The sequence below is a fragment of the Phascolarctos cinereus genome, unplaced genomic scaffold, assembly GCF_003287225.1.
Source record: "Phascolarctos cinereus isolate Bilbo 61053 unplaced genomic scaffold, phaCin_HiC Scaffold_2;HRSCAF=192, whole genome shotgun sequence".
NCBI classification, from domain to species: Eukaryota; Metazoa; Chordata; class Mammalia; order Diprotodontia; family Phascolarctidae; genus Phascolarctos; species Phascolarctos cinereus.
The window spans coordinates 315,906,733-315,919,347 of NW_027555625.1; the positions used below are offsets into that span (position 1 = coordinate 315,906,733).

General features: G+C 44.8%; 1 protein-coding gene across 3 annotated transcripts; it reads left to right on the forward strand.

Annotated features, from left to right (window-relative positions):
* Positions 1–1,481: 1,481 nt before the first annotated feature.
* Positions 1,482–9,656, forward strand: LOC110211325 (BPI fold-containing family A member 1-like). Of its 3 annotated transcripts, none has more exons than XM_020990552.2 (9): positions 1,482–1,560; positions 3,082–3,192; positions 4,154–4,283; positions 4,793–4,900; positions 5,750–5,896; positions 7,526–7,598; positions 7,988–8,051; positions 8,732–8,809; positions 9,430–9,656. In XM_020990552.2, the coding sequence occupies exons 2-8, from the start codon at positions 3,084–3,086 to the stop codon at positions 8,764–8,766; spliced, it is 666 nt and encodes a 221-aa protein (XP_020846211.1). In that variant the 5' UTR covers positions 1,482–1,560; positions 3,082–3,083; the 3' UTR covers positions 8,767–8,809; positions 9,430–9,656. The 3 variants fall into 3 exon arrangements, with proteins under 3 accessions (XP_020846211.1, XP_078005206.1, XP_078005205.1); XM_078149080.1 differs by having other exon boundaries at positions 9,466–9,656; XM_078149079.1 differs by having other exon boundaries at positions 1,525–1,609.
* The last annotated feature ends 2,959 nt before the right edge of the window (positions 9,657–12,615 follow it).

The window sequence follows — 12,615 nt, forward strand, 5'->3', positions numbered from 1 at the left end:
TGTTAAAGATGAGGGGAATGAGGCCCAGTGAGGTTAAATAACTCATACAATGTCACACAAATAGGAAACAAGACCTGTGTGCCCTAACAGTCTTCTTGCACTTTCACGTTCAACACCTTAAACCCTCCCTAGGCTCTAAACTATCCCTTCTCTGGAACTATAGATAATTCATGCCATTGTATAGTGAGGACTTGAGTTCAAATTCTAATTCCCCTACTCACAAGTGAAGCCCCTACCTATAGAATCCTAAGCTCAAAAGACTGGTAATAGCATTGCCCTGCTTCTTGAGTCATATGAATTTCTAATTAAGAACATAGCTGAAGTGTTAGAGTACACTTAATAAAGAATTTTACGAATGCAATTAAAAGAACTTTAAACAGAAGAAATAGGAGAGGACCAGAGATTCAGATTTGAAAAGGACCTTAGAGGAAGGGACCATAGAATCCAACCCCTTCAATTTAGAGCTAAGTAAACTGAGCTACAGATAAGATTTGCTCTGTTTGACCTTAGAGGGAAGAATCTGGAGCAAGTGAACTTTCAGAGGTAAAATGAGGTTTGATGTAAGTTAAATTTTCCTAATTATTAGAGCTATCCAAAAGTAGAACTGGGTGCTTCGTGAGTGGTGGCTTTCCCCATGTTGGACACCTTCAAAGAGCATTGGATGACCACTTGTCACAGCTATATGTTCTAGTACCCTGTGGGGATCTCTGCAGGGTATAGGTTACAGTAGGTGACCTCTGAGATCCCTTTGCAACACTCAGATTTGAGGTTCTTTGAAATAAGTTATGTAAATAATTTCTGGAGTGAAAGGCAGATAGTCTAATGGGGTCCTGGATCCCAGGAGATGTTTTTGAACTCTGGAGAATTCATTAAGATGTTTGGGCAAGAACACCTCTATTCCACCGTCTCTTCCAGGAATGAGAGCTGCAAAAAGGAGGCTGGTTTCTCTATTCTAAGTCCTGGTCACTTTTCCAATTCCTTCCTACCTTAGCCTTTCAACAAAATGAGGCAGTGGATGGAAAACCTTGATGACAGTTCACCCTGACTCCTAGTTTACTGCCCTGAACAACTCATCCATTCTGACCAATATGTGACTTCCTCTTTTCATGATGAACATGCATCCCACCACAGAGAATGACGTAGAAGTCGAAATGTAAAGCAAGTTCTCTATTTTGGGATTGTCACCTGCCTTACCAACTCCTTTAGGATTCCTCCCTACACGCCACAAATCTGATCCCTCTCACTGCAAGAAACTCCTCTTCATTAAAGCTGCAAGTCTCAAATGACAGAGAGGCTAACAGTGACATCTCTTTAATTTGCTTATCACTCATCTTGCCTCTCCCTTCTGGCAATGTGATCATCAATTATTGACTTTGGAGGATGCTTGGAAGCATCATGAGTAACATGTTCCAAACCACCTTTTGAAATCCGTCATGAGACTGAGTTTCCGGCTTCATCTGGCTGGTCTTACTATATAAGGGCCCCTGGTAGGCAGAGTCTTACAGGAGGAGGAAGAGAAGGAAATTCAGATTCCTGCTGCAACTCCTTGGAGACATCCAGGTGAGACCCACCAGCCCAGCTCTACCCTCTCCGGGGCCCTCGACTGAGGGCAAGAAGTCCCTTTACTGCTCACATCCCACAGGGGCCTTTAGAGACCATCCTGGCCCAAACCTCTTCATGCCTCTAATCCTAGCTTAGAGTATCAGAATGATATCAGTATCAGATGATATCAGGATGAATATCAGAATGAGGAATTTCTCAAGGATTTTCTTGTAATCCATTTGGTCATGTGCAACCAGTCTTAGTGAGGCTCTTTTAAATCAAACAGGGTTGATGGATTCCAAGGACAATAAACGTTTGCTGGGATTGTAAAAATTGACCAATATTGCTTTGTAAGTGACATAGATGCTGCTAAAACCTGACTGGGTCACCTTGGTCAAGTCCCTCTCTCTCCTGGAGTCTTAGTTCTTTTCTTTTCTCTATAAAATGAGACAGTTAGACTAGATCTTCTCTAAGCTCCTGTGTGGTTTGGACGTTTTGGTCAAAAATTCAATTTAAATGTCCTAGGACTTTAGAAATGAGGAACTGGAAGATTTCTCCATAAGAGCTTTCTCTTTGAGCTAAAGGATGAAACCTCTAAAGCTCTAGTTGATTCAGTTTACTTGCTGTCAGGATGATGTGTAAGGCTTACTACCCTACGTGATCCAAGCTACAGAGTGAGTGACTTTGACTGGAGCCCAAACACTTGCTTGTATATTCAGAAAGGGGCTGCAAACAGAATAAAAATCATTGGGCCATGTATTGATTTCCAGACATTTGTACAAGACCTTGAGGTTTGTACCGCTGGGATCCTAGAATGTCAGAGTTGGACCACGCAATAGTATAATTCCTGATGCAGAGTCAGTGTTAGGGATGCAGGAGGGTCTTAGGACTTCTGACTCCCAGGTCATTTACCCCACACCACGCATCCTGTCTGACTATGCAGCTCTGACAGTAGCATGACTTCATGGGAACCCCAGGAGAACTAGAGGAGAGTCATAGGAAGCAGGCACTGATAATATTATGGGGAGTTGCTAGAAACATGAAATCAGTGGTTTTAATTTTAAAAAAAAGTGAAAATGGTACTCTGCATGACAAATCAGAAATATCTGGAATTCTCTCCATAAGGACTGGCAACAGATGGAAAATATGGATTCAAGAAAGACTGATAAACTCAAGGGGTTTTCATCCATTTTGTATAGAGAAACATGTCATGTGGGAAGGGTCTAAGATGGGTGTGTGTGTGAGACAATACCCCACCATGCTCCCTCAAATATTCCACACGGAGGTTCAGGAGAGAAATTGTCCTCAGCTGGAAGTACTGGGAGGGGTTTGGAGGTGGAAGGGACATGGATTTCTTCTCTTCTTTAGTCACCATGTTGTTTTAAGTCTTTATCTTTGCCTTAGTCTAAATAGAACTAACCATGTGATTCTTTAGAGAATTCTAACAATCCTAAGCATGTATAGAGGGAGAATCCTACTTTCAAGCTGTGTCCCAATGAATATATTGTCAAAAATAATGGCTTCTTCTTTGCATATTAGACATGAAGACCCTGATGCTGTTAGGACTTGTGCTCTTGTGTGGCCAGTTCTCACTGAGCTTGGCCCAGGAGGAAGAACAAGGCTCAAAGGTCATCTCAGAGGTTGCTGCTAGTAAGTTCCCATCTTACTTAGGCCTGATCCCTTTCCAGGAGACCCCAGGCCTGAAGTGAAAAGACCACTGGGACAGAGGGCGATAAGAATAGGAGATGTCTGTGACCTTGGGAGGTAGGATGGGAGGAGGTTGTTGGTGAGACCACGATTGGCAAAACCTTGGAGCCAGTCCAGGGGAAGAGGAGAGGAAGAGAAGGGCCTACTGATTCACATATAACCTCCTCCTCAAATATCCTCATCACCACAGACGTTGAGATGGTGCTGACTATGCAGACATTTACATAACTGACATCAACAGAGGTCAAGTGATCTAGCCAGGGTCACACAGTTAGTGTCTGAAGCTAGGATTGAACTCATGTCTTTCTGACTCCAGGCCCAGGGCTCTCTCCACCATGCCACTTAGCTGCCTAGGCAGAGGGAAGAGTAAGATCCCTCCCCTTCCACAAGACGTATGAGTATGTTTGCTTCTACCCATCTGGGAGAACGTGGCTCAGTGTAGCCTTGGGTTTGGAGTCAGAGAATGTGAGTTCCATCCAGCCACTAGGCTAGGAAAGCTGTTCTTCTTTTCTGTATGACATAGAACAAGTCTCTTCCTCTCTTGAGCCTCAGAGGTTTCATTCCTAAAAGGCTGCTGGGGCTGGAGGAGAGTGCCATTGAAAGTGCTCAGACATTGGATGTTGGGATATGGGTCTTGAAAATGAATGAGACCAACCTATTTCTAGCATCATAGGAGCAAAGCCAATAGAGCTGTGAGGGACAGTGGAGGGTAAATAATCCAGTGTCTCACTTGCATGAGGAGAAACCTGAGGCCCAGAGAGAACCAGACAACTAGGTAGGAAGTAGCCAGCAGAGCTGGGCTTCAAATCCACTTCCTCGGACCCCAAATCCAGGGCTGCCGCCATGACATCAGCATGCCCTCCTTCCTCTCTAAGCAAGAGTCAAACTTGAAATCCTTTTCCAGGTATGCAGAATAGTCTGAAAAATGCTGTGGAAGACCTCAGCAAGCTGGACTTGATAAAAGAACTTGAGAACACACCAGTTATTGGAGATGTCCTGAAGACAACGAAAATAATTGTTGGGAATATAGTTTCGTGAGTCCATCTTTCTGATAAAGTCATGCTCCAATTCAAATGTGGGCATCAAGCAATCTCCCAGAGTGGGACTTAGGACAGCACAACTTAGAAAAGAGTTTCAGTGAATAGAGGGAGGCGTTCAAGAACCCATCTATGGAGCAATGGGGCAAACCACAGGAGACAGGTGGGGAGCGGGATATTGACAGCTGGACCCTCCTCCATTGGATCTGCTTAATCATGCCTCCATTTCCCATGGTGATCTCAATGGCCTAGATTAGACATCGGATTATGGCTGCGCACCAATGTCCTCGTTCAAAATCTGTGATTCATTTGGGTGAAAACATTTTCTTTTCTGTCCTCAGAGACCACTTATCTGTTTAAGAGAGGAGTAACATTTAGGAATGGTTGGGTTTGGGGTTGAAGATGTGTCAGGAAAGGGTTTGGTCTATGAAAGTTATTAATTAGTGACACCTCTCTCTCTCTCTCTCTCTCTCTCTCTCTCTCTCTCTCTCTCTCTCTCTGTACAGGTTCAACATTAACCATGCCCAACTCCTGAAAATTTCCCTTCAAGAAAATCAAGACACAGAGAGTCTCTCTCTCAGCGTGCCCTTGGATGTCTCTCTGAGTTTGAACACGTAAGTGATTCTTCTGAGTCCTGCAGGGCCCATTCAATGGCATGTGGAACCTTGGAGGGGGTATTCGCATGGCACAACCAGATCTCTATAGTTGCAGTGTTTCCTGAGCAAATCCACCAGGATGAAGTTGGCAAGCGAGCAAGGCAAAGAGAATGGAGGGAGGCACACTATCTCACAGGGTTATTGGAAGGAAAGTGCTCTGGCAATCAAGAATCACCAGGGAAGTGTGCAGAATTCCTATGACTGCTATCATTCCTGTGAGCTCATTCTGCTCATCTTCCTTGATGGAGATCAGGAAGAAGCAGTTTAATGACAAGATACAAAGCTGCTCTTTTTCTTTTAGGGTCATTTCAGAGCACGATAAAAAATCCCTTTCTGTACATGACTAGGAGTACCACAATTCTTAATGTCTTCATGTTGGGATGCTCATTACTTCTCTGGCCAGCACCTCATTTCTGGTTTGGGTTGGGAAGAAGAGACTAGAATTGGCCATATGTCTTTCTTGCCTAACAAGGGGAAGCAGCAGAATCTTGGGGCAAGGATTTTCCCTGTGATATTGAGCACTGTGCAAAACCTCTGTTTCCTTCTCTATAAAATGGGCATAATAACATTGAGTCTGTCAACCAAGCAGGTCTCTCATGAGAACCAAATAAGGGAATAAATAGAAAAGTGCTTTGTTAAAGGCTTGCAAAGGGAGTCTCAAGCTGAGTCAATGTGGGAGATGTTTAGGATCGGTACTGTTTTCCCGGGTTTGGGTCCTCAGTTTACCTTCCTCTCTCTTTAGTTTCCATGATGACATTGGGTAAACAGTGGGATTCTTTTTCTACATTCCATATCTTCTTTCTTTAGACGGCTTTTTAAGACGATTGATGTCTCTCTAAATGCGAAGACATCACTTGAACTCACAACTGAAAAGGATGAAGATGGAGGAGCTCACTTGGTTGTTTCCAAATGTCAGACAAGCCCTCAACTTCTTGAAATCTCAGCCAAGAGAACGTGAGTCACCCAAGAGCTGTGTGTGTGTGGGGGGTCCCTGGTAGCATCTAATTCGTGTACTTGGTAGATACACTTCTGTGTTTCCATTCCTTCGCCCCACGGCCCTCAAAGAGGATGGGGCACTCTCCTGGGTCACAGGAGACCTCATTTCATGTCTTCTCTGGTACACCAAATCCCAAAAGGGATCCCGGGGTAGCTTGCAAAATGGACATTTTCTGTCTCGGTCAGAGAAACATCATACTAAGGACACCATGTAATATGGAGTGGGAGGATTGGGGAAACGAACGGTAAGGATGAGGTCTGGGGACTCTGCCGAAGAAAAGCTAATTTCTTCTAAGAGAGGGAACAGAAAAGAAGGCTTGCCTAACTGCAATGGAGGGAGTGATATGGGCCAGGACAGGGACAAGAGAGTTACAGGAATGATTTCAGGATTGGGCTAGAGACTGTATGCTCCAAATGAGAAGATTTAAAGGGATGTTAAGGTCCTGAGGGGCCGGACCATAGTGTCTTTTCCTTGAGTTGATGTAAGCATCTGAGACAACAGGGAAAATGATGAAGTGGGAGACACAAATTGTGGATTTGTGCTCGCACCTTTGTCATTTCTTCTCCATTGGACATCAGCCCAGTCCCCATTCTTCTGGGGCCTGATTCAGGTTTATAAAATAGGGTCAGTTTTTGCCACAAAGCCATCGTGATTCTTCTGAATTGGGTCACACAGGAAAAAGTGCCTTCTATAACGGTCTAGCCCTCTCAAACTTCTGAGATTTTATTACGAATGCCTGTATTTCTCTCTTCCTTACTTTCTTCTCTCGTAAGAGATACACACATGATCCACAGCCTGTTAGACTGTGAGCTTCACGGGTGTGAGGCCTTTATTGATCCTTCAGGATCCAGAATACTTCTCTGCTCACGATAGCTACTGTATAATCATTTTCTGAAAACAAGAATGAAGCTTCTCTGGGACTCTGGCATCAGAATGACAGACTTTTGGGATAATTGTTCCATTCTGGCTCGAGAGGCTTTTAGCTCTGACCCTAAACCGGCTCCAAAGACATGATGGAAAACTCTATCACACTCTCCCTACCTCCATCTAATACATACTACTCCCTTTGGGCAAACAGAACAAGAGTGGACATGGAACTCCAGCTGGGCCAGCACATGTGGGCTCCAGCCTCTGTTTGAATACTTAGCATCCCTGTGACCTCAGATGACCCACTGACCCTCCGTTTCCTCACCTCTAGAAATGAAGGGGGTTTGAGTGAATGCAGTTTCATTCCTTAAGCATTTCTCAAGTTTCTCCTAAGTGTCTGGTGCAGGGTTGGACTAAATGACTTTGAAAGACCCTTCCAATTAGGAATCCTATAAATGAATATCCTGATACAAGAGGGCTTCTCTCTGGCTCCGGGAGACAGACTCTGTCCAGAAGCACCCAACCTCAGGTCTCAGTTATGTTTTCCTGGCTGAGTTAGTGAGACTTCTCACAGGGACAGAGCAATCCTGCCACATAGCACTTCCCTGGGGCCTGCTGAGCTGTTTCCCATAGGGTTAGGAAGCTTCTGGAGGGAGGGGATTTACCTGGGATCGTCGGCCACTGGCAGCACACTGACGCTCAGTTTCTTCTTCCTTTAGGGGGCTCTTTGGGCTGGGAGTAGAAGTATCTGAGACCGTGAGCAACCTGGCTCAGCTGACGGTCAACCAATTAGTAAGTGTGAAGATTTGGTCTGATTACTTAAAGCCAGATTTGTTGTTTTTAGACAGTGCAAAGAGGACTCAACTAGGAGTCCCAAGGCTGGGGATCTGGCCTATGTTTGGTGTCTGCCTTATGGCGTGGAGTGAGGTGAGCCCCTTCCCCTCTTTAAGATGGTGGGTGATTAGGCAAGATTGTGTCTAAGATTCCTTACAGTTCTGGCATCCACCCTGTGGCCTACTTGCTGTCCGTGAAGTCAGGCTGAGCTAAACATTCTCAAGTGTGATGGGTCCACAGGCCCAATTCCAGGTCAGCTAGGCTTGGTGATGACCCCTGTTGCCACCTTTACCCTCTGGCCCTGTTCCCTTGCCTGATGCCCTCATGCTCATCTATCCCTCCTGCAGGCCTGCCCTTTGATCACAACTGCAGTAAAATTGGTGCCTCCAGCACTGGTAGACAGCTTGCAGAGTAAGTATCTGCTCTCGCCAATCCTTCTCCTCTATCTACGATGGGCTGAGTTACCCAGACTAACTTCCTTTGTGCCGTCATTGAACTGGAGTTTTAAGGATTTCATACCAAGAAGAACTAGTAGCCTTGACTGCTTATTGTTACTTTTTTCTTATAGTTCTAACCTGCCCTCTTCCCCAATGGAGTGACTGAGAACTGAGTCAAAGCAGCAGGTGGATGACTGTTCCTTAGACGTCTTAGAATTCCCAGGAAAATCCTGGTTCAGAGCCTCCAGCCCTCTGACTGCCAAGGGGCTGGCCACAGTCTATGATATTCAAAGGTTTCCCGAGCTGTGAGAACTAAATTGTCCCATGCTCCCAAGCATTCTGCCTTTCTCAAAATTCAATGAGTGACTAATTGAATGAGTGACTAACTCCTAATGTCAGTGTATAGGGATGTCTGTCCCACGAACTGCTATTATTTGTTTCTTTTGTGAAGCCCAGATCTCTCTCATCAGAGTCACTGCACTGGGAAGGGACTGTGCAGTGACAGTGTAGACCTATTCCAGTTCCCTCAGCCCTGCCCTCTAGAAGATGCCTTTCTTTTCCCTTCTTTTCCAAAACTAGAACTGGTAGAAGCCCCGCAGTCTCTCTCGTTCCCCTTGACTCTATCTCATCTGAATCACATGTTCTTTCTTTTAGATGTGGTACGTGGGAACGTGAGTGTTACTGTGTAATTCTTCATTACATGGACAATAACTTCCCTCCTTCCCCAAGGGTGTAAGTGTTGCATTGAAAGTTGCATATTCTCTTTTGATTCACTGAATTTGCAAATAATTTTTTTTCCCCCAGGAACAGAGGATCTAAGAATTTTGGAATCTAGAACTCTTGGGGGGAGAGGAGGAGAGAATGTATTGACTGAGTGTTTATTATGTATCAGGCTCCATATTAAACACTGTGGGTATCATTACAAACCAGCGACTCAATGCCTATCCTCAAGGAACTTGCATTCTATTCAGGGATGACATCACCTGCAGGAGATCTGGGGAATGAGTGGGAATGCAGGCTTGGTCTAGAGATTCTTAAGCTATCAGATGGATATCTAGTTGCTGGCAGGACGAGGTGCAGATTCTCATCCCAGTGTCCTGGAACCCAGGCAAAGTAGGAAACAAAGACTCCTAAAAATTTAGAGCCATAAAAGGACTTAAGAAAGGCACCTAGGCCAGTGTTCATCTGAAGGTAGACTCTCATGCTCTACAATAGCTCCCAAAAGGAATAAGAGCCTGACTGATAGGATTAGATTGGTTGGATGAGAAAGAAATGGAATAATACATAAGATTCTGAATGTCAGAACAGCTCACAAAGATGGCAGTCTTATTTGTTGCATTTTCCCCTGACAGAAGCCCCTCTTGCTCTTCTTTTCCTTCTGCCTGAAGCCATTTAAAGCCAGAGGACAACTTACTGGATCTCGTGTCTGATGAGAAAAATCCTTTCCCTCTGCTGACCCTTGCCATGGTCTCCTTGCCTGGAGTTATTGGAGCCACTTTCCTTGCGTGAAGACTCTCTCTGGATGGTGTGTTCCTTCCACCTGCTTTTCCTTACAATAAACTTCCCAGTATTTCAGCATGAGCAGAGTGGTCACTGCTTATTTTCCCCTCCCCTGGTTAAATCCTCTCCACTTGGGAATAACTGAGGCTGAGCTTGTGTTTCTCGTGGAAGCTCTCAAGGGAAGGGACTGAGTCCAGCACTCAGAATGGGCTTAATGCACCTCCTTGCTGCACTTGGCTCATAAGTTATGGGTATCAGTCAAGTCAGAGCTATAACTAGGAATTCTGGCAGTTGGAGAAAATTCATTTTAACGTGCGTGTGGTTGGGGGAGAAGAGGTTTGAAGTTGTGAGCTGTTGTGCATAAGGCAAACCAAGACTGGAACTCTTGGGAGTTCAGGAGAGTGAGAAACAAGGTAGGAGGGAGAGAGTATTGAAAACCATACAAGTACTGGACTGGCGCTGAAGTCTATGAGTGAGGTCCTGAATGTGCTGGGAAAGACAGAGCATGACATGGAGTTTTAAGGGGACGACTCCTAAAATCTGGAGAAGACTTAGTAAAACCTGATCAATGAGAAGATGTCCTTTGCTGAGTGGTGGTGCCAAAGGGAAGGCACGACAGCGGCAGAGGGGTCTTAAAGGCTTATCAGTCCTTCCTATGGTCCTCATAGTTCTGGGAATGTAAGACAGTTGAAGGACCAGCCATCTTAGAAGAGGGTAGCAAGAGAAAGAGTGACTTTAGGAAAAAGGTCGGGGATCACCAGAAGATGAAAGAATGGAAGGGGAAATAATGGAAGATAAAAGAGCATTTGTTTAGTGTGAAGGATGTTTCTTTTTTTTTTTCCTTTCAGCCAAAGACAAGATTTATTAGAACATTCATCATATTGGCCAGACTCTTAAGGAATCAAAGCATTTGCATTGGTAATGCAATCGGGCCAGATCTTAAGAATCTGAGCAGTGGCCAGATTTTAAGAATCTGAGCACCTTAAGGAGACAAGGTGAACCTTATATACAGAAAGACCGTGGGAGGGTTCTAGGAGTGACCAAGTAGTTCAGGGTGACTGGTGGAGGGGTGTAAGGAGAATCTGGATGGGAGTGGCCAGTAAGCTGGGGTGAACAGAACGCCAGGGACCTGGACCACGTGGCCAAGGGAGAATGGAGTCTAGATAGTGTTAGAAAAATCTGAAACAAAAATGTACTACAGTGAGTGAGTGAAAGAAAGTCTTTATTACGTTTCTCGTGAGAGAAGTGGGTACAATGCACTTTAGTAACACGTGGGCACTGGTTCAGTGGTAGAATCAACTTTTAAACTGTTAGTAAGATCCATACTCCACCCATCAGGGCTCCTATTGGTCTAGTTCATCTGAGTTACACCCTTCCTGGACAGCCCACCTCATGTTCGTCTATGTTCTGTTAACTCTACCCACTTCATGGGTCCCATGTTCAAAAATGGTGGCTATCTCTGCCCTTGGGGTGTTTCAGTTCATATTCAATAAGCTTATTAAGCAAGTGCAGTGGAGAAAAGCCTTTGACAAGTTGAAGCCCTGTCCTTGAAGCTGGCTGGTTGCAACCAGTTTAGCCTCTAGGTTTTTTTCTTAAGAACCAGTTGTTTATAGAAAAGTTTGGGGTACTTTCTGATTGGTTGAGGGACAATCCACAAGATCTTAGAATTCCCTATCCTGCTGTGGAAGCCTAACCCCCTACAATCTTTCTTACAATTCCTCCCTTTTCTTTTCTAGTAAAGATCTGGCTTCCACACATTCCCAATTTCCTTATCCTCTAATCTCTTTAACATGATTTCACATTCCCCATCCCTGGGGAAAGTCTCATTGGTACTTTCAATCAACATCCTTATATTGCCAGAGCCTGCCCTCTGAACTCCCACTGTGTGTTCTACTGGGATAATCTTAGTGAGGGACATCCCTAGCAATTGTTGTACCAGTCCTCTAATGCATGGAACTATACAACATCCTACAACATTTCAACCACAACTAGGTTAGCGAGAATGGATACAGCCATTCCTTTTCCATTTGCCAAGCCAGGATTCTAACTATCCCTTTAATCAACTATCTATCCCAGAGTTTTCTGCTAACTCCTCAGCTAAAGTAGTTGAACCTTGCAGTGCCTTAGTGACAGTTCTATGTGGGGCTGTGCTGCTGGACAACATTTCATCAAGGGATTTTGAGCAACAATATGGGAGAAGAAAGGGAGGAATTGACCGACGCATTGACAAATTAAAGAGGGGGCAGTCCCCTTATTAAGTACAGATACAGAGACCCAAAGTAAAGATAAATTGTCCATTTAAAGCTTCAGAAGTCTCTTCTCATACAGCTGTCTGACACTCTGGACATCATCTGGTGAAGTCCTCTGGTCTAAGTGCCGTTCAAACAGTGTCCAGCAGACTCTCTCCTTGTAGACATCCGTGGAGGATGTTTCTTAAGAGCACGGTATAAAAGATGCAAAAGAGGATAGTGACTGGGGAGAATTAAGGCTGAAGATGGAGACAGTGACTGGTCTTTGACACCTTAGTAACTCACATCTTTCACCAAACACCAACTTCCACCTTTTATGGAGAGCACCCTATGTATGACACTTCCCCAGAGCAGGGAGAACGCTGGTGGCTTGACAGATTTGTGCAGAAGAAGGTTGGGACAGCCACAGGATCTTGGGTTGCAGCCAAGGTGCTGGTGATGGGGGGCACTGACTGCGGGGAGTGGATCTAGGGCAAAGGAGATACACTTGCTGTCCATGAAGTCTGATTGGCCTGTGCTAATTTCACCTCTGAGTCCTTCCTTAGTGACTAAGCAGTTGTGCCAGTATATCAATTAACCTTTCTGGACCAGTTTCTGCATGGAGACAATAAAAGGCATTTGCTCATTGATTTGATCTCCTCATAATTTACCTCCCTTTCCTGACTAATGACGGGAGAAGCATTGGACATCAGACAAGGAGAAACAAATGCACCACAATTTCTCTTCTCAAATATCCCAATTCCCTGTTGTCTTCTAGCACTAGCAGATCACAAGAAAATAATCCACATG